Here is a 24,807-nt window from a genome sequence, read left to right as displayed (position 1 = left end):
ATTCAAACTGAGGTATGTGGGAATTGGCGGGGGTGATATGCTGTCAGCTGAAAAAGTTAACTCTTTGGGTGCCAGACTCCTCCCCCCGACTCAACCCCATGGTTAAGGAGTGTCCCCCAGATCGATGAAAGAGAAATAATGTCTTAAATGATTTAAGCTTGTACAGGAATTGTATGTGACCATTTGACAGCTTACCTGCCACACCAAAGAGTCACCTAGCTGATGGACATGGAAAAGTGACAGATCTCTATAGAGCGTGCAGAGTCACAATCCTTTCAGCACATGGTTATAAAAGATGAGGAGCAGAGATCTGAAGGTAAATTGTGTAGTTGTGTACACATAATCTGCATGCTGATCGGGACTTTCGTTAGTAAAATAGTTACAGATATCTCATCAGGAAAAATTTTTTGTAGTGTGTACCCAGCTTAACACTGCATCAAATGCAAATCTAGCAATGTTATTTTGTTGTACTATCTACAATCAGTACATACTCTAGTGAAACTATTTATTACACAAAAAAAGGAAAACACAATAAATGCAAAAATGTAAAAAAGTATGATGGCCAATATCTTACCAAGGTACAAACCTGTAACAGGACTATGGGGTTTCCCAATAACATGGCCAATGCATTCATTCATGAGTGCTTGCAAATTCTACAGAGACACAGCAAAAGTAGTAAATACAGAGATAAGTGAGGGGGAATGGGAATTGATGAAAATGAACAGCCAGAACTATAAATGCCGAGAGGACGCAGAATGGCCACATACAATCAATATGTACTAGGTGGGTGCTCTTGGTACATTTAAATGATAATTATGTATAATAATAAAAATAAAATGACTGGAACACAAACTGTAGCATACATTTTTTTTCAGTAAGACTAAAAATATTGTAACTTTGGGCAAGGGCGGTATAAAAATTAAAATAATAATTAAAATCCAAGATAAAAACATAGTTATTAATTGATGCTATATGGCTACAAGATTACATAGGGCTTCTTTGAGGTCAGACAAACATTCAGCAACGCATACGGGGGTGGGGGGATATAATCAAACCATTTTATTCTACAGGGAAACTTACTTTTACATGTGACTTAATGAGAATAAGGATGCAGATTTTCTGTATTTACATTTCTAATCTCCTACTTGACACTGACCTAAAGCCCCTCACACACCTAGGTGATTTCGCCTTCTTTTATGCGATTTGTCAACTTCAACCGCTGCTTAAACAAGTAATTGTTACATTTCTTCAAAATTCATAAAATACACTGCTATTAGAATCTTCATACATTATGGTTTCTTCTCTATATATCTATTTTGCGAGAGCGATTGTGATGGACATACTGATTAGGTAATGACATTTTTTTATTTTAAGCTTGCTGCTATTTACAATTATGCTTTAAAGTGTACCTGTCATGTACAGAAATCTAGCATTAGCAGAACAGCCTAAGAAAGTCTAATAAAATTATGCTGCTCCCTCTCAGTGTCACAGCCGCCTTATGCATAATTGTTTGTTAGTGAAGGCAAACATCTGTGTGACACCGATCCGATGTTGTCATTCAGAGCAGTGTACTGAAAGCGGTCTACTAATGGCGCCACAGGATGTTTCTCAGGGGCACAATTCCTGCCAGTACACAGGATGTTTGCTCACAAATACCCAATTTCATGCAGTCATGTACAAAAGATGAATACGGAAGAAACTATACAGCTGTATCACACTTTAAATATAAAAGTTTAGTTAAGTGGGTGTAACTGTGCATTTTTGTGCAAGTGACAAGTAGGCTTTAAAGGAGTTGTCCACTTTTAGTCTTGGGTAAGTGAGTTAAGTTACTTGGGAAGATACTATGTTAAACATCCCCCATCCCCCCTCACAAGCGCCAATACAATATGAAATTCATAGTTCCATTGTTAGTATATCCTCTCTGTTTCTGAAATATATTCTATACTGATATACAGTTTACTGCACAGCAGCAAATGTTGTGCCTGTGTAAAATAGATTTATCTTGAGAACTATATACCATGTGGTTATGTTCAGGATTACAGTAATTTAAGGGTGTTTGCAAACATTTCATATGATTTATAACAATCACAAAGAAAAATAAAACATACCAGAAAGTCATCCTCAGGGAGGGCTGAAATGAACACTGGTTCAATGGCTTGCAGATAGTCAAAACCTTGAGTTGCCCACCTACAAAACATAAGTGAGGAGTAAAGGAACACTTTCAATATAACTGTACTATTAGAGATAAACAGACAAATCAGACTGCTTGGCCCAAGTGCAGAACGATTAAATCCATTTGCAATTTGGCCACTTTTTTTATTGATCAGATCTGAACGTTTGGCACGAAGGCCAAACTGATAAGACTCAATCGGTGCAGAAGGGAAATGACCAAACCTGCTGTGCAAGATTTTCAGCCAGTCCTGATAGCAATTGTAGGTTTGCTCAATTGAGGCACACATGTAATGCGTAAGGTACATGACAGAACCATCATTAAGCTGAAGACAATACATTGACAAGTTACTATGCAATGTTTTGGTGACAATAGCAATTTACCAGTAGCTAATCAATGATTTGTTTTGTGTGATGTGTGTAAAGATTCACTTTCAGAAGACTGTTAGATAATCAATAATGCATTATCAGTATTTGGAACACTGGAGTAGACACACTGTGTGTAAGCACTTTTAAATACTGTGCATTCAAACAATGAACTGGTTAGAATTTTTTTCCACAGCAAATTAATCATTGTATTACATAAACAAATACAACTAGCTTGTTTAAACACATGAAATATAAAAGTTGATTATAGTATAAATCCAAAAGCATGATTGCTGATCACTCAATTTTCAACTTCTTCTACCTATCCAAAAGGACAATAGAGAGTATGTTTATTTTCATTACCATGTATACTATAAATCTTAATTCATCACTAGCTTTATTTTAATTGAACCAATCATTCCACCCAACATTTACTGTTACAGCAAGTAAAGCAATAATTGCATTGATCTGAAAACACTATTTGCAGGGATTTAGTTTGCATTTGTTTTGATTCTCATGCTTAGTGCAAAAAAGGTCATCACATTCCATTTTTAAATGAAGACTTCACACATTTTACACAACTAATGTAAGTTTTGCCCAATTGTAAATGTCAACAGCCACCTTATCCATAAGTAAAATGTCTAGAGTTAGTGTAATGTCTGTCAGTGATAAAGCCACACACATTTTACCACCACCTTCTTTGTCTACTGCAGACACTACATATTAACCTGCCAGAATACAAGTTTAAAAAAATAGCATTTATATTTTGTATGAAAAAGAAACATACAATTGATAGCTGGAATATCAGAATAACTATGCAACAGCCTTGTTTTATTACCTTGGTCTGGTGCCACGGCCACTTTCACATTTTGTCAGCACATAGTTCATCCATTTTCTGGCAAAGTTGATGTATTTGTCCCCAATTTTCTGCCTGAATTTCCCAGACATCAAACGAACTACTTCTTTGTGATACTTAAAGACAAAGACTCATTTTAGTTGCATTTCAAATAAGGGATACAATTTGTCTACCTATTTATACATTATACTGTACTATGCATTTTAATTGAATTACAGAGCTTTCAGCCCAAAAATGTTTGAAGTGTCTAAAAATTCCTAAGATACAGATTTTAACAAAACAAATAAAATTTAGTAACTCAAGTAGTGGCTTCCTGTTTTTGACTAAATCTTAAGCAGCTGAATATTAACCTGTATTGTACACAAAGTATTGTCTTTTAATTATTTTATTAATGGTTTATTGTAACTCCACTAAGGCAACTATAATCTAAGGTTTGAAAACATTATGGGACTGATGCAGAGTAGGATGTATGCCAGTATGTGTTGCATATCTCGCTAAAATTGCTCTTCGAATACCCAGAAAAAGGGCGAATGCATATGTGCCCACGCAGACTTTCGCAAATCTGGCGGCTACGCGTGCAAGCCCTCCAGTTCATACAATGGCGAGACAACGGAGGGAAGGGGTGTTTTAGCATTGGTAGTGTACAGTAAAGGCTTGTTTACGTGGCTCATGCAGACATGCATAAAGATGGATATACGCCTGCTAGGAGGCAAATCTTTTGCACCTTCCACAATGAAGGTGGAAGATACAAATACTCCCGGATGATGATGTACAAAACCAGACACACACTATTTTCCTGTGCTTTTTTTTTTTTTGGAGTAAATACCTCCCATTTTGCAATCAACTCTGTATTAGCCCCTATGTGACCTGTCCCCCCAAAAAAATCAGATGGTTGGGGGCAGCCCAAACAATTGGATTGACATGTGTTTGTCCCTTTTTCTGGTCAGCTGATGGTCTTATTGATCTGTCAAAGGGGGGCATCAGTCAAAAAACGTTTACATTTAAATGACTGGTCCACATAGTTGATGAAAAATGCAACATCGACTTAAATATATTAATGCTATGACAAGCATTTGTTGAGTGTTACTAGTTCATCTGTAGCAAAAACAAACCAATACAACTTAAATTTTCTGTTTTATGAGCCTTTACTCCTAATTCTATAGTGCTTTTAAAAATAGTCAGTTTTGGAGACTAAGCAAATATGTGTAATACAGTCTCCTTTATGGGTTTGAAGCACTTACTCAGTAGCAATTTTATTGTATTAAGACACAGGTTACCGTTCAAATGTTAAGACCTTTTATTCTAACTAAATGCAATTAAAAGAAAGTTTTCTGCAGCTCTGGACTCCATACGGAAATGGTTAAAAGCTTGAACCTTGCAAAGGAAGCAGCTTAGGTTTTTTTTTCCATTTACTGAATGTAGCAAAGTCCATTTAAGGCAAATTCCTGACTGAAATGAGTATTAGGAGGGGCCAAGTTACAGCTGACAGATTTATGAATAATTGCTAAAACCGGTAACATCATGTGCTGTCACTTAACACAAAGCCAAATCTCATTATAACCACACCTCTATCACTACATGTGCTTACATATGTTCACATAGTGATAAAGGCTTTAAAAAAAATATACAGAAAGGCAAAGTCCTATAAACATGAGACAAGCACAGTTGTATTCCTCACTCTAAATACTTACATGCTATTGCAACAAATCCTCTAAACCACCCTTGGTATATTAAAAACATACAAACATTTCTGTCAATTTCAAACATCATAAATATTTAACTAGGACAATGACAATTATCAAAATGAATGGGTGAAGCAAGAAAAAAAAAAACTACAACCTAAACAAATCACACTACAATAAGTCCTAACCTTACCAAATGGCGCTTGCAAAGAAATTAAATATGTAAAACAGCAACATTAGGCACATTGCCAAAGGGAAAAAAACAAAATTGCACAAGTGTGCTCAATCTGTTTACATGTACCTTCTAAACAGACATGTTTTTTTGTACTAAATTTTGCACATGTTCCATGGCTGCAAAATTGCAAATAAAAAAAATCTGCTGTTACAGAAAATTCATTCTGGTGTCAATGTAGCAAATTAATTCAGATGTCTGAAAATTTAATGACAGGTACACAACAATCTAGCAAAATAGGTAAACATTGCTGGATATGAAACCTTACCTCAAAACCAAAGTTGTAACCTTGAATCATTGCTTCACGGTAGTACTGCTGCAAAGTAGAAGATTCTGATTCATCCACCTCAGCTTCAAACTCAGAGGTATACATTTGATCCACCCGGTCTATGGCACTGCTGATCTTGTTGCAGAGTTGCAATGCATCACTCTAGTGTGGGAATAAAACACAAGTGTGTTTTAGACACAATTAAAGCACCAGTAACATAAAAAATGAAAGGGTGTTAAACATTTTTTAAATTAATTCTACTGAATGCCTGGATCTATGTCCGGTTTATTCATACATGTGGACAACTACACTGGACAGATTCTGCTATTTGCTAGGTGGCTATAGTGTTTCATGTAGACCAATGACAGCAGACAAAAGCCAAAGAATTCATAAGTTCTTAAGACCGTAATGTAGCGTGCACACAGTAGGATCGCTTCTACAGACAACAGATATCAAGTAATTATTTTATATAAATAATCCTTACAGTAACTTTTAAACGGACATATTTTAATACTTAGTTGAATATGATATGCCCTATAGTCTATTTAGAGCAAAACAGCCATGAATATCGTAACTTTGCTTATGCAAACTATATCACTGTTTTTAAAGCAAAAAATATTTCCACCATTATGTGTGTTTGAAGCCTCTTTTTTTTTATATGTTTAGCTCTATTGCTTTGTTTTTTAACTATAAACTTTAATAGGTTTGTTATATCTTTTGGAATACTTCTTCACATACATGATCATTATGGTCTAAAGTGGGAAAAGCAATGTATTACTTTTTGTCAGCTGCATGATAATATAGAGCCATTGTTGTTGCATACAGATATAGGTCAAGCCATTATTGTTACCTTGAGTTGACGCAAAGCTTCGGCAATCACTGGATGGCTAGATGTCTGTTCAAGTCGCAAAGACAAGATGTCCTCAACGGAAGTCTGGAAAGCCTTTCTGTGGCTCAACAAGTGGGCAGACTGCATCACCACCAGCAGCAAATTGTCAACCTTATGGGTAAACATAGAATGATGAAGTCATTTATTTATATGCGCTTCCATAAAATGTCATTTACTAAAGTGATTGGCTGTTTTACTCATGGTGCTGTGTGAGATAGGGTGAAGAGTTGAAGATGTCAGTGCATTCTTGTCAAGCACTTTCTCAAAAACTCTACATGAACAGCTGCTGAAGAACTTCACATTAATTGACAGTGTGAAAGGATATAGGAGAAATTACAGACTACTGTGAAGAACTTGTTTCTTTCCTCCTGACCATAAAGGCTGTTTAAAAGGTTTTTACTGGAAGTCAGATCATGAAAACTTCCCAAACCTTAATTGTTAGATCACTACATTTTTTTACCTGAGGAAAAAAAAACAAACAAAAAAAAATACACATCTTATTACACGCAATCCATGCTATTAACTTACTCAAGACAAAAAAAAAAAAGATATGAAAGTTTATATAACAAACATTTATTGGAGCAGTACCTACCATAGCTTTGCTGAAGCAATAAGCAAATCTGGATTACTGACACAAGGATTGTGGTAGATAGCTCAGAGATTAGGACGTATCTTTGCATAGCCAATATATGGGCAAATCTACTAGTAGCTTACTATGGTAACAACTTTGAACATATAATAGATATTATTTCTGAAGCTGCAGGGTTTTATGTTACTAACACTGTATGCAATATAAATCACTGACATTTTTAGGCCATTATCATGGGTACTTAGACATACCTCCATACTTCTGAGAGTATCTGCAGTTTCCACTGGTGGCACTACTTTAATGGTTTGTCCATCCCAACAACCCCAGGCATCCTCCCCTTCTTGGTCCTCATCAGAGTGCATGGTCATCAGCAAGAAGGCCTCATACGCCACATCTTCACAGTCCTTTGAACAGTCAATACCAGCTGCTGCATTTAGTAATTGCAAAATAACCCTCTTTCCTCTAGAGAAGTTGTCTGGCACAAACACATGCACATTCTCTAGCGTAGGAATTAACACCTAAAGAAAGAACAGAGGTGGGTACGGTAAACACAAGTGTTTTTTTTTTATTATTATTATTATACATAAAACTGAAAAGCTGTATTTTTAATGCTGTAAATCCACATCAGAAGAGTATGGCAGAGTGAAATCCTGAACAGTGGTATAGCTATACATTGCAATTATTTCTAAATTATAAGCAAAGTCGCTAACTACAGAATATAACCTCCGTGCTAAGTTCCACTTACTGAGCAAATACAAACATACTTACTAGAACATATTTAATAAAAAAAATACAATAGGCCTATCAAATATTCTTCTGCTCCCAACTATCATGCAAAGCAATACACATTAGAATATATATCAACTGCCATATCATATGTACTCTCGTGGCACAGGTTTCTTTTTATTCCTGCTAGAAGACTAACTACCATTTTTTATTTTCCTTACCTAGCAAAAATGTGTAAAAATGTTGTCTGTGTTTGGTAGAGTATATGTAGCATCATTACTTGTTGGGTGCTTCAGATTTTTGCTACATCTACGGGACTTCCATACCTTTGCAGATAAATCCACTTTAAACAGGGCTGGCATAATTAAAGTAGTTACCAAATACTGTATAGCAGTTACAGGTACTTATTCTCACTGGTTGTTACTTGAGAAAAGCTAGAATTCAGTTATAGATGTGCATGTTTTAAAAATAAGACGGTTCTGGAAAATAGAACATGTGGGAGCCTATATATTCCCCATTTATATATTTGTTTTATGCATTGACATCTCCATTTGTTATCCATAAGACATTTAAGTATTAAGGGCACATTTCATCATCATTATCACCATTTATTTTCTATAGCGCCACTAATTCCGCAGCGCTGTACAGAGAACTCACTCACATCAGTCCCTGTCCTATTGGAGCTTACAGTCTAAATTCCCTAATACACACAGACAGACTAGGGTCAATTTGTTAGCAGCCAATTAACCTACCAGTATGTTTTTGGCGTATGGGAGGAAACCGGAGCACCTGGAGGAAACCCACGCAAACACGGGAGAACATACAAACTTCTCACAGATAAGGCCATGGTCGGGAATTTTAACTCATGACCCCAGTGCTGTAAGGCAGAAGTGCTAACCACTATGCCACCGTGCTGCCCATTATAAAGGACTACGGTGGTATAATGAAGCAAAAAATGGAAGTTTACACATATATTTCGAGCTGCTAAACCCCACAAAGTGCAGTAATAATAGGATGTGAAGTTTCTAATGGGCTTGCTACCACCATTAAATTCAAAAATGTTAACGCTATTTAAAGCGTTAAAACTCTGTATAGTTCACATTGTTGTGTTCATGCAAGCACACAGTATAATCTACTTAAAAGATACAAATACAGTAAGTACTTATCAGAGCTTGATCATTCAGGAGGAAACAAACACACTGACTCTTCTTTTTCCCCCCACCCTTCATATACAGGTTTAGATTACTACATTATTCCTGTTAATGAAGCCATGCAGAAATAGTGGCGCTACGTAAATGACGATGATTGTGCATTAAAGCAAACTGTTCCCTTCAACTCCCTCATAAAACAGCAGAAATAAAATGCATTTTTGTCATGATGCATCGTAAAGGTGTTTTGGGAAAGGAGGCAGTTGCTAAAAAAAACAAACCAAAACAAACAAACAAAAAAAAAAGTTTATGAATGTATCCCAAAGTAGGTACTAAATATTACTATACAGGCTGCCATCCAATAATCCACTAAACTTCAAAAGTGATATCTGAAGTTATTATTGAAATAAAAAACAAAAATGTCGAAATGTTAACATATACTTTATAGGCAATTTAGTACAATTATGGACTTACCTTTGCATAATTTTTGGTTTTTAAGTAAGTTACCAGCTCTCGTACAGGTGCCGAAAAAGTAAACTCTGCAGCAATCTCCAAGTCCTGTAGAAACAGATCACACTTAGGAAACAGCAACACTAGGTCAAATTAACACACAATTATAATCAGATTATTTTATGCCAAATTAAATAATTTAATTTAGATAATGAATATCTGCAATATTTTTATTTCCATAAAATAAAAAGCAACACTTTTTTTTTTAACTGAATTCTGCCCTACCTTCCCAGTGTAACAGCAAGTCCGTTTTAAATTCAACTAGGTCAACTAGGACTGAAGCCATTATCTTTTCTCTTCTGAATGCGATCATAATGTCATTTCTCACCCTCTTGCCAGACAGACAATTTACAGATTATCAGCAAATTTGAATTATTGTAGATATAGAGCATGACGCTCTATTACAAAAAATACCCCAATAATATACAAAACTACTATCAAGCTTAATACTGATAGATCAGCCAGACACAGAAGAACTTTCAAAAGGAAAACATGTTTTTCCTTGATTTTTATTTTCTATACATGTTCAGCACAGACCTTTTTTTCTCAGCATTTTGATAAGTCTCAAGAGGAGATGGATATGTTTTGCTTGCTCTTTTGTGTTAGAATGCCAAACCATCAGGAAACATGGTAGGCAGCTCGACTGGTTTAACAAATTCATTTTGAATACAATACCTGAGCACTTAAAAAAATATATTTTATTTCATTAAGCCTTACACTTGATAAAAACAGAGTAAACCAATTCCAAGTTCAAATCATAACAGTAATATTACCTTTCTCAACATTTTGGCAAAACCAAGAGCTTTGGATGCTCTTTCTCTGGCTTCATGAAAGAGTTCTTTTAAAGCCCGGCTGGTTTCAATAACTGATCTCCTGTGGAAGCAATATGGGTAAAGTTATATGTCTTACCTGCTTCACAACAACACTCACCTGAAGAACTAGCATGATTGGCAAAATAAATGTCATGTTCTGACCCAAGAAAGGGGGCATGAGGATAACAGCTTTGGTATCTCGCTACAGACGCATTACACCAGAATATGGTCTTACCCGGTGATGTTGTATACTTTTCGTAAATATATTTTGTACACTGTGAGGAAATGGGGTGCTAGTGGACCGAGAACTTTGTGTTCATCACCCGTTTCTCACGGTTTAATGTACTTTTTAATCTGTGGCCCAGTCTAAGTATATAACTATAACTGGGCTGGTAACCTCACAGTTCTTGATAGACACCTGCAGAGGGAGGATTTTCCTTCCACAGACAGCTCCTGTGTTTCCTTAGCAACAGTCTATATTGCCTCTCTTTCGGCTGCTTTCTAGGACAATAGAGGATTTCCTTCTAATCACTGCTCTCAAGTCTCTTGGGAGCCCCAGTAACAGGAAGATAACAATGTTTGGCACTGTGTACATTTATGAGTGTTCTGGCTACTATTAGAATGCAATTGTCTCTTCACTTCTAGCATTCCGGTCCCCCCCTTCAGAGGTTCCAGTCATGTTGGCGACATATCTTCTTTAAATAAATACATAAAAATGTGCACAGCTTTGGTGTTCTGTGTCTTTAAAACAATTGAATCCTGCTAAGCAAAACAAAACTTGCTATTTTCAACAAGCTCTGAATGAAAGCCTTTAAAAATCAGGTGTGACACAAGAACAATCAATTGTTGTCATCTCCATAGAAACAAACTCCTTACAGCCTTATTAAAACCACAAAACATTGTGTTACATAAGTAATGCTCCCTATGCCAGGATTACCTTATTTCATCTGAGACACTGCTGTCATCAGTGCTGGCCCAGAATTCATCACAGCTGTCCTGTAGGCCTGCATCCAGAAACTTCCCTGTAGACTTCAGCAACATTCCTGCTATATCACTAAGACAACAAGATTATGATCTGTTTATACAATATTAAAGTCTTATTAGATTACTCTACATGAGCATATTTATGCACTGAAAACCATCTTATATTTAAGTAAACGTAATCACGTCTTTACTAAAATATTTCATCATGAAAAACTAATAGCAAAAAACAGATGAAACAAGTTAAACTATTATACGCAATGTTTAAAATATTACATGGGCGTTATTGTCTACCCACTTAACTGCTACAAAGCACAATACATTTAACATTAATTTGCCTATTCTGCATGTCTAGAGATGAGCTATTTTGTCTAATAACAGATATAAATTAAGGAAACTGATTACTTTTGCAAAGGGCAGAGTGAATGCAATTATTGTAATAAAATGGTTTTCCAAAAATAATTTCAGATTACATTTTTTACTTAATTATTCTGCTTCAACTTATTTCTGCAGTCACAACAGACTACTCATTTTGGAGAATTTGATAATAAATAGTAGAATTTAGGTGTGGGCTTAATTAACTAGAATACTTTTAACATACTCCAATATAAAAATAAAACAATGATATAATGGATATCTATTTGTTAAAAATAACTAGTAGAACAATCGGCGCCTAATGAACTGGGACACAAGATTACTGGCACTAATAAAAGTTGCTTCACAAGTTGGTGAACTTTGGAATCTCTTTGGAAAGTTTGCTGATTAAATGGATTAGAAGTTCTGATGGTACAAGGCTGCAAAATATGTTGATGTTTATGTATAACATTACATTAAAAGGTAACTCCATACAAATTAAAAAAAGAGTTATATTTATAAAAGACACCTCCACAAATGTGTAGCAGCCAAACTTCAAAAAACCGGATGGTTAATCCGAATACAATCATCATCTATTTATATAGCGCCACTAAGTCTGCAGCGCTGTACAGAGAACACACTCATATCAGTCAATGAGAAGAGACAGGTGAAGGACGACGCCTTTATGTGTAAACACAGGATAAAATTAACAGTACAATATAAATTCAATCAGTATGAACAAAACAACCCAGAGGGTATAATGCTAAATAGAGCCTCTACAGGACACCACACGTAGTTCATGTATCAGAAATATATAGATAGATAATAGTGAAGTCCAACAGTGACAGCATCAGTCAGCTTGCATTAATATAGACATCGAACACTGTGCAGTGTAGTGAATAATACAAGACTGGAGCCCAATTGCTTCAAGATAACATGCGTACCAAATGTGAAAAAATTAACCAGCTTATCTGTATAGTGGCTCTTTGGTCATTCGAAAGGCTACTCAGCTGTCTCTAATCATGATAGAGATATATAGTGTGTGTGCGTGTGTGTGTATAACGTATAATGTATAATTATATATATATATATATATATATATATATATATATATATATATATATATATATACACATACATATATATATACATACACACACACACATATACACACTGCTGCAACTTGCACAAATAAAGTGGAAAGATGAGAATTAAGTCAGATGCAGTTGATATAGGTTTGTCAGCAGCACATTTCATCACATCCCAAAGATTAACACCTTTTACTGCATTGAGATCTGGTGACTGTGGAGGCCATTTTAATGCACTGAACTTAAAATGACATTTGCTTTGTGACGAGGTTATTATTTTGCTGGAAGTAGCAGCTAGAAGATGGGTAGACTGGCCAGAAAGGGATGCACATGGTCAGCAATAATACTTAGGTAGGCTGTGGCATTTAAAAATAGTCACTTGGTATTAAAGGGGCCCAATAAGTGCCAAGGAAACATTTCCCACACCATTACATCACCACCCCGAAACACTGACACAAGGCAGGATGGATCTATGGATTCAAATTGGTTACGCCAAATTCCGGCCCTACCATCTGCATGTTGCAACAGAAATCGAGATTCGTCAGACCAGGAATCATTTTTCTAATCTTCAACTGTCCCAGTGTGGTGATCTTGTACCCACTGTAGCCTCAGTTTTGCGTTCTTAGCAGACAGGATGAGTTGTAATACCTTCCTGTCAGCTTGAACCAGTCTGGCCATTTTCCTCTGACCTCTCTTTACAAAGGCTTTTTCACTCACAGAACTGCAGTTCACTGGATATTACTTGTTTACGCACCATTTTTTGTATATTCTACTCTGCAAATTTCAGATCAACAGTTTCTGAGGTACTCAAACCACTCCATCTGGTACTAGCAAACATTCCACAGTTAAAAGTCACTTAGGCTACATTTCTTCCCCATTTTGTTTTTTTTTTGGTCTTAACAAAAACTGAACTTATTGACCATGTCTGCATGCTTTTATGCGCAGAGTTGCTGCCACACGAATGGCTGATTAGATATTTGTAGTAACAAGCATATGTACCTAATGAAGTGGCCAGTGTGTGAGTGTGATTATATATATATATATATATATATATATATATATATATATATATATATATATATATATATATACATATATACATATCTTGAACAGTTTCATTGAAATGCAAGGTTAACACTGAGCAATGTATTTTTGTATTTCAATTAGTGAACTCAGCCCAATACTAAATTGTAAGTTTTGGGTGAAGTTATTTATTTTTTTTGTAAAATCATCATTTAAATCAGACAGCAGGTTTCATCACTTACTAATCCACAAAAAAAAAAAATCACATATAAAAAAATAAAATAAAAAAAAATACTGATGCTTTTTGGCTAATAAAATAATTGTGGTCTCTGCAGTTTTGCACTGGAAAGACAACAGAACAAATGGATGTACTTTTCGGTATATGAAAAAGTTCCTCTTGAGATCATCATCCAAGAAAATAGTATTACAGATATTAATTACTGAATGAAGTATTGTGATTTGCATAAACAAGATGGATGGGGCAAGATAATGCTATAAACAGATAACTAATGCTATAAAAAGATACATAGTAAATCCTTACCAGAAAAGTTTCCCAGCCTGAGCTTCTCCACCTCGAATGTAAGGGGTAATTTCTTTGGTAAAATTCCATTCTTCCTCTAGAAGGTTTTTCAGGCTGTGGGAAGCTTGAGGTAACTGCTGCAACATGTGGATCCAACTACGCATGTAATCAAAGTACACCTGTCATTTGTAAAAGACAGCATGTCATTGTCACAATTAATTTTGGGTTTGGAACGTCCTCTATGAATTTTACTAATTTCTCATCCGTATACAAAACAACTTTATAGTGTATTAATACCAGGAATTTTTTGAGCGCTTGTTGCAACAAGGCAATGTTTTGCAAATATAGGGGAGGAAGGTTATCAATTAATAGTGATGTGCCACTGGAGCCTCACACGATGAAACTCTACGGTGATGTCCTGCCTGAAATTTTCAATCGCACTTAATAGTAGAAGATGCAATTGTGAACGTAGCGCTCACTGGTGTATTATCTGAGCACTAATCAAAATGAGATGAGAGGAGCATCTCTGGTCCCAGAATTGATTGGTCAACCCCAGCATTTGGTGCAGATATTACTGCAAAGAGGAACGTTGCTCAATTCTCGGCAATGTGCCACAAAGATCTTCAGGAACAGTCCATGAAGGCTCTCCATAGCAACGTATCTCAGCTCATTTTTACTCGCACAGGAGGTGCGCATGAATAACAGCAATGCTCTGTGTACTGTAGCACCCGGAAATGTGCGCTTTAGAGCTTTGCGCAGAATTAAATCTGAGAGGTGCGAGCAAAAATGAGCAAAGATTTCCATACCTTATTAACCAGAGGTGTTCACAGACTTCTAAGACAATTTTCTGTTGAATGAATTCACCCATAGTCTAGCACAATATTTCAGGTCTACAGCATTGTATAAGGGCACATAGGTATGGAAGTCGGGATTGCAAGCTTCATTCACATCTGAGTACAGAGACGGATGACCCATCCACTCATAGTTCAACACATTCAAAGAAAAAGAACTCAGCAACAATTAAAATGTATATTTAGTGGAGGTAGTTTTTGTACTTGCATAATTTGCAAATGTTCTTTATTCTACATGTTGACCCAGCTATATGTTAGTAGTCATACTTCTTTTCTTAACCTTTATTTTGGGCTGATTATTTTTTCTTTTTGTTATATGTTGTAATTTATTTATTTATTTTACTTCACTCACTTTGGACTAAGCTTACAAAAGCAGATCACAAAGCAGAAAGAAAGAGTTTTTGTTTTGTTTTTTAAAATAAAATGTTGCGGTTTTAACGAGGGATGTGTTTTAATTACATCTAACATTGGTGCACTACATGACAAACCAGGCCCTGGGTATCAGGGCATGCTGGCACTTATGGTTTCTCCATGTGCCAGCATGCACCATAAGCACCAGCATGCCCAGACTGCTCATGACAGCCAGTGCTTGCTGGGACCTGTAATTCACCAAATGTAAAATAGTGTTTCATTTATTACCCCACACCCACCGGCCATGTGTGTGGGAAGAGCCCTAGTGCTATCAATACGGGCTGGCATTTTTATTTTGCTGTGGTCCCCAACTCCCTAGGGAATCTGGCTGGTTAACCGTAGGGCTGGCTAGCTGAGAATCCTCCAACCAGCACACTGGGCTAGCAGCACTAGGTATTATATAACTGAGGGCAGGGGGGTACCTTTTTTCTAAAAAAAAACCAACACGTTTATTTTATTTATTTATTTTCACTGCTTACTGCCGGAGGCTGTAGAGCCGCCGGACCCATTGGCATTGCTCTTTTAATGCAGGCAGTATGAGTGTCTTGTTTTTTATACGTGTCGTCATTTTGCCCAGGTAGGTAATTAGACTGTTGGTATTTTCTCTGTGTCAGTATTTACAGTGTCGAGAATTCGAGGTCACTATTATTTCCGTTGGTATTGTGACAGTCGGAAATTTGTACCCAACCCGTTATATCTATGAATTTCTTAACTAGAAGAAAATGAGACTATACAGCACAGTCTATGGATGATCTTGGAGAAGCCTGAAGGCACCAGTTGTACAGACCTGTTCTATGATCTGGATTATAAATAGCTCTTTCGACAAGTGCTCTCACTTTCAACATGTTAACAGAAACCTCTTTAGTGAGGGATATACAGTACAAAGTCTATACATAGCATGCTTTAATTTTGCCAATAGTGTCTGAATAAAACTATGTGGATTCACAAATATAGATTTTCTAAGGAAACCAGGCAATATACATGTCACAGCCATAAAACTTTCATCACGTTCAGTAGATACACATGTTTTGATAAGGTGTAGACTAATTACCAGCCAGGTCACATTATCCAATGAAGTTGTGAATAGTATTGAAATTTATGAAAGAAATTCATAAAAGACAATATATGGACAAAAGCATGCAATAGAGAAAGAAAAAAGGAAAACAATTATCACCTGCAACTAATCTGAGGCATTTAAGGATGTAAAGTGTTCTAATTATTTCCTCAGCAGGAAGTCACTTACAGCTGATGTAACTCTAGTACTAAATGAATGACAAAGACTTTTGCTTTTTGATCTCAATTAACATGCTTCCCAAAAGCCAACTGCCCTTTATTTACATATGTATAGTTATTTTCCACAGAAGATGTTAGCACTACTTTCAAAGCACACTAGCAATTTTAAATACAAAAGACTTCACTAGCACTTAGATACCACACAAGGAAAGAAATTGTTTTTCAACAAATTCAGACTGGACACTTGATGAGAAAATTATGGAGTGGATAAAAATAGGTACGTTTTATAAAATTATAGCAATATTAGCATTCTTTGAGCACTGCTAGTTTCTATTTTTTTCTCTTTTTTCTACAAATTTGAACCAACTCCCCATTTATACAATGTTTTACAACTGAAGAGCGAGTCTAATAGAGAAAGACAGTTAAAACAAATGGGTTGCCCCTTACACGTTTCCATACCATAACAAATTTTAAGACATTTGAAATTGTATCTAATTCTAATGGCTAAATGAGTGCAATTAATTGTTTTGTATTCTATAAGCAGTTTGTTATATATCTATAAGTATCTCCAAGTAACTGGATTAGCCTGTGTGTGTTCAAGCTAGGCTTAGGAATAGGATGGTTGGTGCGTACAGCCATACATTTTTATATATATTGTGAATATTATTAGTAGCTATTTTATATAAAACCACTTTCATTTTAGGTTTATGTCCATTTTACCAATATGGACATAATTATGTCAGTACAAAGCTGCTTCAAGGTAGCCAAGGGATGCAATGGTTATGTAATGATCCTCTGCAACTGTCCGGTCCATGTACATAAACTTGTTTGTAAATCTGGAATTTGTTTTAAACCTTCCCCCAAACCCTAAAGATCAAAAAATGTAGGTTTTAATTTTTTTACACAAATGCTTTGAATATGTCACTGCTGAATGGAATCTTCTTTGTCTGTCCCTATAGCCCTCCTCACAGCTACCCAGACCCCCCCACCCCCCATTTTCTTTTATTCCTCTTAACTCCGGAAATGTATTTTAATCAAAAATATGCACTGTGCAAGGGGGAAGAGTTGGAAGATGGATGACCTGACACTTGGATGCTTCCTGGACTTACCTGTGAACAAAGTTACTGACTTGGTTAGGTCCACGTTGGCTATAACTGGAGCAAGAAGATGAATGTGCTGTCAGAAATGCACAGTACATCCAGATCCTCAAGGGTCTGAGGGTAATGGGGTATATCACAGTAACAGCTGAGGACACAGTTCTCAATGGCCTGTGTTTTAATCAGATTTACATTTTGCATGTCAGCACTACTGTTCTGGGGGAATAGGCTGGCCACGAGGGACATTCTAGTCTTTAAAAAATTAAGCTGGTGTCAACCAACTGATACAATTTGTTTCACATATTGAACTTTAAATCAAACTTTAAATTAGGAGCACATTTTTTCATAACTTATGTATCACGATATGAGAAAACTAAATTCAAGGGAGATACTTTAGGGAACATATTGTACTGCTGGGAACAATAAAAACGGCACCAGATGCAATAAAAGTTACCAAATTTCAATGGAATAACTGAAAATGTGTACAGTCAATGATTCCACTCTGGATTTAGTATTTGGTATGTTCACGATTGCAGTCAGACACTTGGCTAAATAGAAAGACATGGCTGATTACTAGTTATGACATCAATTAAATATTGTGACCTTGCATAAATAATATATTCATCCTGCTCTCCTTAAGTTAATTTGTACGCATACCCACTTAATCGTGGCTGTTACCACTTCAAACAATGTAGAGAAATAAAGACAGAGCTTCTGAGTGTGTGCTGGTCCTAGATTTACCTACATTTTGAATAAATGGAAACAGATTGTGTATAAACAAGTTGGTTTGTGAATATGGTTTCATGTTGAGATACGATACACACATGCTCCTCTATATTTATATGTTTATTGACTCCATTCAATGAATGGAGGCCTGATGAAAAGCACAGCAAAAGTGAACACACATTTTGATGAGATTTTAATCATCTGTCCTATAATAAAAGGGACTGTCAGCATAAATGTTTCAGTTGCATTCAGAAACAAAGGCTCATAGCTAGGATAAACATATAACCCTAAAAAAATATTACTCCAATTAGGTGTGGATGTTCCTCCTAACAATATTAAATATCATGACCAAATTGTTCCATGAATAACATTTGGAAACATTTCCAGATACATTAAGGGCTCATACATTCATGTCTGTGATGGAGCGATGGCACATTTCTTTGTAATACAGATAAATTATATCCAATAGAACTCAGCCACAACATGCAAGAGAACATTCATATAAATATGGGACAGACCAGTATCCAGAAAGGGTCTACTACTGCCTTGCATCATGGTCAGCAAAGCGTTCAGTGTAAATGCCTGTAGGCACTACAAGCACATCAAGAAGGTTCAACAAATCCATTTTCAAGTGTATTTTAGGGTCTGTGACTGCAGCCCAGATGGAAATACGCTACAGTAGCACAACAAGAGTCCATGTAACAGGTCCCTACATAGACTTCGAAAAAAATCAAATGCTTCACTTTTTAGATTGTTACTAGTCCAAAGATGTATTAAATTTTACATTAATCTTATACAAGCATTCTTTTCAGCTGATAATATTTTCTGAACACTCCCTGCTTACTGGAAACAAGGAATGAAAGAAGATAAAATGTCCATGTATATTGGGGTAAATCTAAGGGGGGTATTCAATTGACGGCGGGATCGCCGAAAATCCCGCGCTCGAAAAATATTACCGTTAATACGGTAATATCTCGCTGGATTTCAGCTCCCTGAGCTGCGAGCTGAAATCCAGCGAGTAATTTACCGTATTAACGGTTTTTACGCGCAGGATTACCGTATTAACGGTAATATTTTTAGAGCGCGCTATTTTCGGCAATCCCGCCGTCAATTGGATACCCCCTTAAGAGTTCATTCAAGCGGCATATATTATATAAGGTTACAGTTTAATGTATAGACAACATGAGGAGAACAGGAGACTGAGGAATGAGTGTCAATAGGAATTTTTTTTTTTTTGTACTATTCACTTTACAGGAGTGACCAAAAACTACTTGTACAAAGTGAGCCAGTTTCACACACTATTACCCGACCTAGGGACAAGCACTTTAAAAGATTTATTTGAATTAAAACACTGTTAAAATTGTTTAAATATGTTACCTAATGCTTGCTGTATCAGACTTGCTGTCTAACAAGTTACTCAAGATTATTTGAAATTACTGACTCAGAAATTCTTAAAAGACCAGGCACATTACAGGAGTTGCTAGACTTAAAAATAGATTGATATCATCACTGCCCGAATAATCTGTTAAAAACAATGCTGAGTCAGTGAGGGGTGCAATGGAGCACAATTGTGTTATTGGTAAGCGAAAACATATCCATTCTCAATTAAGACGTGTAAAAGCTTGTACCAAGTTATTTAATGTTCTTCATGCTACCATAAAACTGTAAATATACATACACACACATATATATATACACATACACACACACATATACACATACATACACACACATATATACACACACACACACACACACACATACATACTGTGACAGAATGGACCGCCTATGCCACCCTGCCTGCTGTTGTTGGGAACCGGCTGGGGTTGCTTTGCCACTGTCCCCTTTCGTCATTTCGAATATGCCACTCCTGCCGCTGAAGGAGCCTGCTGCCACCAGTGGACTCCTTTATGGCATCTAGGACCACGTTCCTTCTGAGTAACGATCGCTGCTAGTGTACTCCCATGCTGGTACACTTGGGCAGGTACCCCTGACCGCTTACTATGGATCAGGGTGCTGTAGATGGATCCCCCCTAGCCTATCACACTGGCCAGAGCTGCTGGGTAGTGGGCAGAGCGGTGGTACTAGGAGCTGGGTCCATGCTTCAGAACAGCCGGAGGACGGATTAGATTATGGGTCTGATCTGTAGGTCGCAGGACTACAGCAATATTGAAGAAGTTGTCAAGGAGGGTCTTGAAGCAGAGAGTGATGTTTATTTCGTTCAAGTGTCCCGACAAGGACAGTTCCACTGATTAAAGGTATCAGTGGTCAGGTCAGATGGAACATCAGAATGATACATTTCTGTGTACAAGGGATCTCTTTTTATACAGTTTTAGACACAGCTTCACAGGCTATTTTTAGAATCAGGATGCAATTTGTTTACCCAAACATGGATTTACATGCAATGCAAAGCTAACAATATATACGATTATCTGTGAGATTCTAAAACCTTGCTGTGATTTCCTGCATCTTAATTTGGACACAGTGGACATCTGACAGCAAATCTAATTACCCCTTCCTTTCCCTTGAGGGATATTGGACACTTAAAAGGCATAATTAACATGAGATTAGCATGGGTGCTTTCTTCCAACAGTTGCACACATTTCGTCCAAAAAAAAAACAAAAAACAAAAGAAGAATTCCCCAAGCAAAGTTGCAAACCCCCAAATAAGGCATTTCCTTACACCAAGATACACAAAAGACTTCCTAAACAAAGCCTTATTGTATCAGATATATACATCAGAAATAATGCATTTTCTCTAGCAAGGTTAAAACAAGATTCTTCCCTGGTCTTAGAAATAAAGATTTCTTTTACCAAAATATAAACAATATGAAAAAAAGAAGTGCATTTGCAATTATATAAATAAGCGCCATCCGCTATTTCCTTTAAATTAATGTATAGCATAAGTTACTTATAAGTGAACCAGTCACTATATCTATATATCATACACACAGACACACACACACACACACACACACACGATTGCTTATTTAAAGGACATTACACAATGGAAATGCTGCTGAGAATCCAAGGTTATTTTCTTTATAGGAGGAACAATGATATTGGTGAAATGGAAACCTTAAAAATAAAGTTAATCATCTTTATTCAATATGTCGTTTGGAGGTCACTGGGGGACCAGGTGCTTCCACTAGAGGTTCAAGAGCTTAAAAGACATGTGTGACTATTGCATTGCTAACATATGTTTACTGTCGCACTACAATTTAAATGTATAATAATTTGTATGCATACAAAATAAAACCAAAAGTAATTGTTATGTCACTTTTATGTGCACAAATTTATCAGCCAACATTGTAAAAACAAACTCACCATTAACATTTTATGCAAGTCTTCTTCAAAAGCATCAATGTTGCAATCAGGCTTTTGAAAGTCATCCAATACCTCCCTTAGCATAAACTGATAGTATTGCTTCATCACCAGTCCACCCTTCATCACTTCTTTGCACTCTCTCGCTAGCTACAATAGAAAGACAACACTGCATTATTATTGTCTCAAAGGTCTTATTTGTACTAACGTACACTTTGGTTTGGAAATTTTATAAGAAGCATATTCGCTGTTTTGATGCTGTGGGTTTAAGCAAATTTAGACCTCAGGAGGCCACGCCATTTAAAAAAAAAAAATCAAAAAAAAAAACTGCATAGTGCTGGTTTAGCAGTAAAAACCTTTTTTATTTGTTACACTGCCCAAACAAGTTTATAATTTTTTATATTTTCACTATGCTTGACAACACAAAAATTAACTTGACATATGTAATGAGTATCACGTGGAAAGTGTGGTCTGTGCATTTGTCAATAATAAAGTTCATATATAAGTGTTTTTACAGTTTTGTCTCTGCTTTTTCCCCTTATTTTACTTGTATTCCTTTTTTTGTGTGTTAGTTTTTTACGCCCTGGATTGGGAAAACCATGTGTTAACTGCAATATCATAGGCTTGAAAGTCACTGAAAAAAAGACAGGTGTAACCACCTGCGAAGGAAGTGGCTGAGTGCCCAAAAGGATGCTTTGCTTCATGCCTATAATTCCCATCATCCAGCTCACACACCTAGGTGCATATGACGGTTACACAGTCATGGTATCCTAATTATGGAATAGCCATTGCCATAGAACCAAAAAAACAAAAAAAAAAAAAAAAACTCACCCTCTGCCTACTCCTTTTATAATGTAAACTCTGATGAGCGGGGCTCTCTTTCGCAATGCTTTCCTTGTAATTATGTCATTTTGTGGGTTGTAATTATGTAAATTAGTTGTTTGGATTAATTTTATTTTGACAATTTTGTACTTCTGTTACTTTGTCATTACTGTTATGTACGGCACTGTGAAACTTTTGAACAACAACAACAACAACTTCACACTAAAGCCAAAAAAAGAAAATAGAATAGCAAGGTTCTCACGCTCAGCAAGTGGTTGAAGAGAAACTCATTGCCAACCAATGCCTTTAAATATTGTGTTTCCCGGGGGGCATGGCTTGGAATAGCATGGAGTAGGACATCTTGTTCCTACTCTCCTCCGTAATCCGAATAACTATCCTGTTTATTGCTGGTTCCCGCTGCACAGGATCTCCCTGTTGAGCGAGGAAGGCAGGTGGTACGCTGTGGACCACTTGTGGAGAAGTAATATCGATTAGAGGTAGCTGCTGTGTGGCCTCTCTGCCGGCCTGCTTATCGGGGCCTACACCAATATATAAACTGGGAGCTAAATTTGAATTCGGCAGCATGGTAGTCCTGGGGGTATCCCCTCTAATCGGAGAAAAGAACACCAGCAAATGGAACGGCGCAAATGTTCCTTGATATTCAGCACCCTTCTCATTTAATTTCAGACGGAACGGGAACATGACTGGAGAAATCAGGGAGGGTGGGTTGGGTTCCATAGACAATAGAGAACGGAGAGGAACCAGAGGATTCATGATGATGAAAGTTATGGCAAAATTCTGCCCAGGGTAGGAGGCTAGACCATTCTGTTTGATTGTCTCAAGAGAAGCATCGTTGGAAGACTTTGTGGTCCTAGTTAACCCGTTCGGTCTTGCCATTAGTTTGCGGATGGTAGCCAGACGAGTACTTGAGATCAGAACCATGCGTCTTACAAAAGGCTCTCCAGAATTGACAAACGAATTGGAGTCCTCGACCTGAGATAATTTCATGGGGACAGCCATGAAGTCTAAAAATTTCCTTGATAAAAGATTAGAGCAAGCTGAGATGCAGATGGAATGGCGGTCAAGGGTATGAAGTGGGCCATCTTAGAAAATCTATCAACAACCCCCCAAATGGTAGTAAAACCGTTGCAGGAGGGAAGATCAGTGATGAAATCCATGGATATACTTTGCCAAGGAAGTTCTGGAATAGGAAGGAGGTTGCAGAAGATCTGAGGGAGCCAACCTAGGGTTTTTACAACGAGCACAAGTTGCACAGGAGGCCACAAATCTCCGAACATCAGAATGCAATGCACGCAACCAAAAACATTGACGAAGAAATTCATAAGTCTTCTTGACTCCAGCATGTCCAGATAATTTGGAGTGTGCCCACCGTAGAGCCTTGTATTGCATATTAGATTCCAGGAAGGAACATCCCCTAGGGGGTGTCCTAAAAGCAGTCTTGGCAAGTGCAATAATTCTGGTGGGCGTCAGGATGGGGAGAGGCTCCAAGGAAGTGCATAGGTCGGTATTGTCGAAGGATCGGGACAGGACGTAAGCCCAAATGTTTTTGGACCCAGGGTGGTAGGTCAAGATTATGTCAAAGCGTGCAAAGAAAGATGCCCATCGTGTCTGGCGTGGGTTAAGACACCGATCTTCGCTTATGTAAAGCAGGTTCTTATGGTCTGTTAAGACTGTCACAGGATGACGAGAGCCTTCTAAGAGATGACGCCACTCTTTCAGGGCCGCCTTGATAGCGAGCAGCTCCTTGTTGCCAATGCTGTAGTTCTTTTCGTGAATCAAAAACTTCTTAGAAAAGAAACAGCAGGGGAGATATACGCCAATTTTGGATTTCTGAAACAGCACGGCACCAAACACCGACGGCGGAAGCATCAACCTCCAGGTAAAAGGGTTCTAGTTGGTCAGGTTGTGAAAGGACTGGGGCAGACGAGAAGGTTCGTTTCAGAAGGTTGAAAGCCTCCAGGGCGTCGGGGGGGCAGCTTCTGGGGTTGACCGACTTCCGAGTCGGAGCAGTTATAGGAGCAATAATGGAAGAGAAGTTTTGATGAATTGTCTGTAGTAGCAAACCCAATAAATCTTTGAATGGCCTTGGTGCCTTGAGGGAAAGGCCAA

General features: G+C 37.1%; 1 protein-coding gene across 5 annotated transcripts in view; it reads right to left on the bottom strand.

Annotated features, from left to right (window-relative positions):
• MAP3K4 (mitogen-activated protein kinase kinase kinase 4) overlaps positions 1-24,807 on the bottom strand; it is a 93,462-nt gene that overhangs the window by 27,284 nt on the left and 41,371 nt on the right. For 3 of the 5 annotated variants that reach the window (XM_075203265.1, XM_075203263.1, XM_075203266.1), the window contains exons 5-15: positions 21,859-22,005; positions 14,235-14,392; positions 11,185-11,301; positions 10,209-10,308; positions 9,400-9,483; positions 7,303-7,569; positions 6,424-6,573; positions 5,574-5,735; positions 3,374-3,507; positions 2,109-2,187; positions 575-653 (exon numbers count right to left, since the gene is read on the bottom strand). In XM_075203265.1, coding sequence (XP_075059366.1) covers positions 575-653; positions 2,109-2,187; positions 3,374-3,507; positions 5,574-5,735; positions 6,424-6,573; positions 7,303-7,569; positions 9,400-9,483; positions 10,209-10,308; positions 11,185-11,301; positions 14,235-14,392; positions 21,859-22,005 — 1,477 coding nt within the window. The remainder of the gene's footprint in view (positions 1-574; positions 654-2,108; positions 2,188-3,373; positions 3,508-5,573; positions 5,736-6,423; positions 6,574-7,302; positions 7,570-9,399; positions 9,484-10,208; positions 10,309-11,184; positions 11,302-14,234; positions 14,393-21,858; positions 22,006-24,807) is intronic. The other 2 variants (XM_075203267.1, XM_075203264.1) reach the window with 1 other exon arrangement.

The sequence above is a fragment of the Mixophyes fleayi genome, chromosome 3 (assembly GCF_038048845.1).
Source record: "Mixophyes fleayi isolate aMixFle1 chromosome 3, aMixFle1.hap1, whole genome shotgun sequence".
NCBI classification, from domain to species: Eukaryota; Metazoa; Chordata; class Amphibia; order Anura; family Limnodynastidae; genus Mixophyes; species Mixophyes fleayi.
The sequence above is the reverse complement of the archived record's forward strand: the minus strand, read 5'-3'. Positions and strand labels throughout refer to the sequence as shown.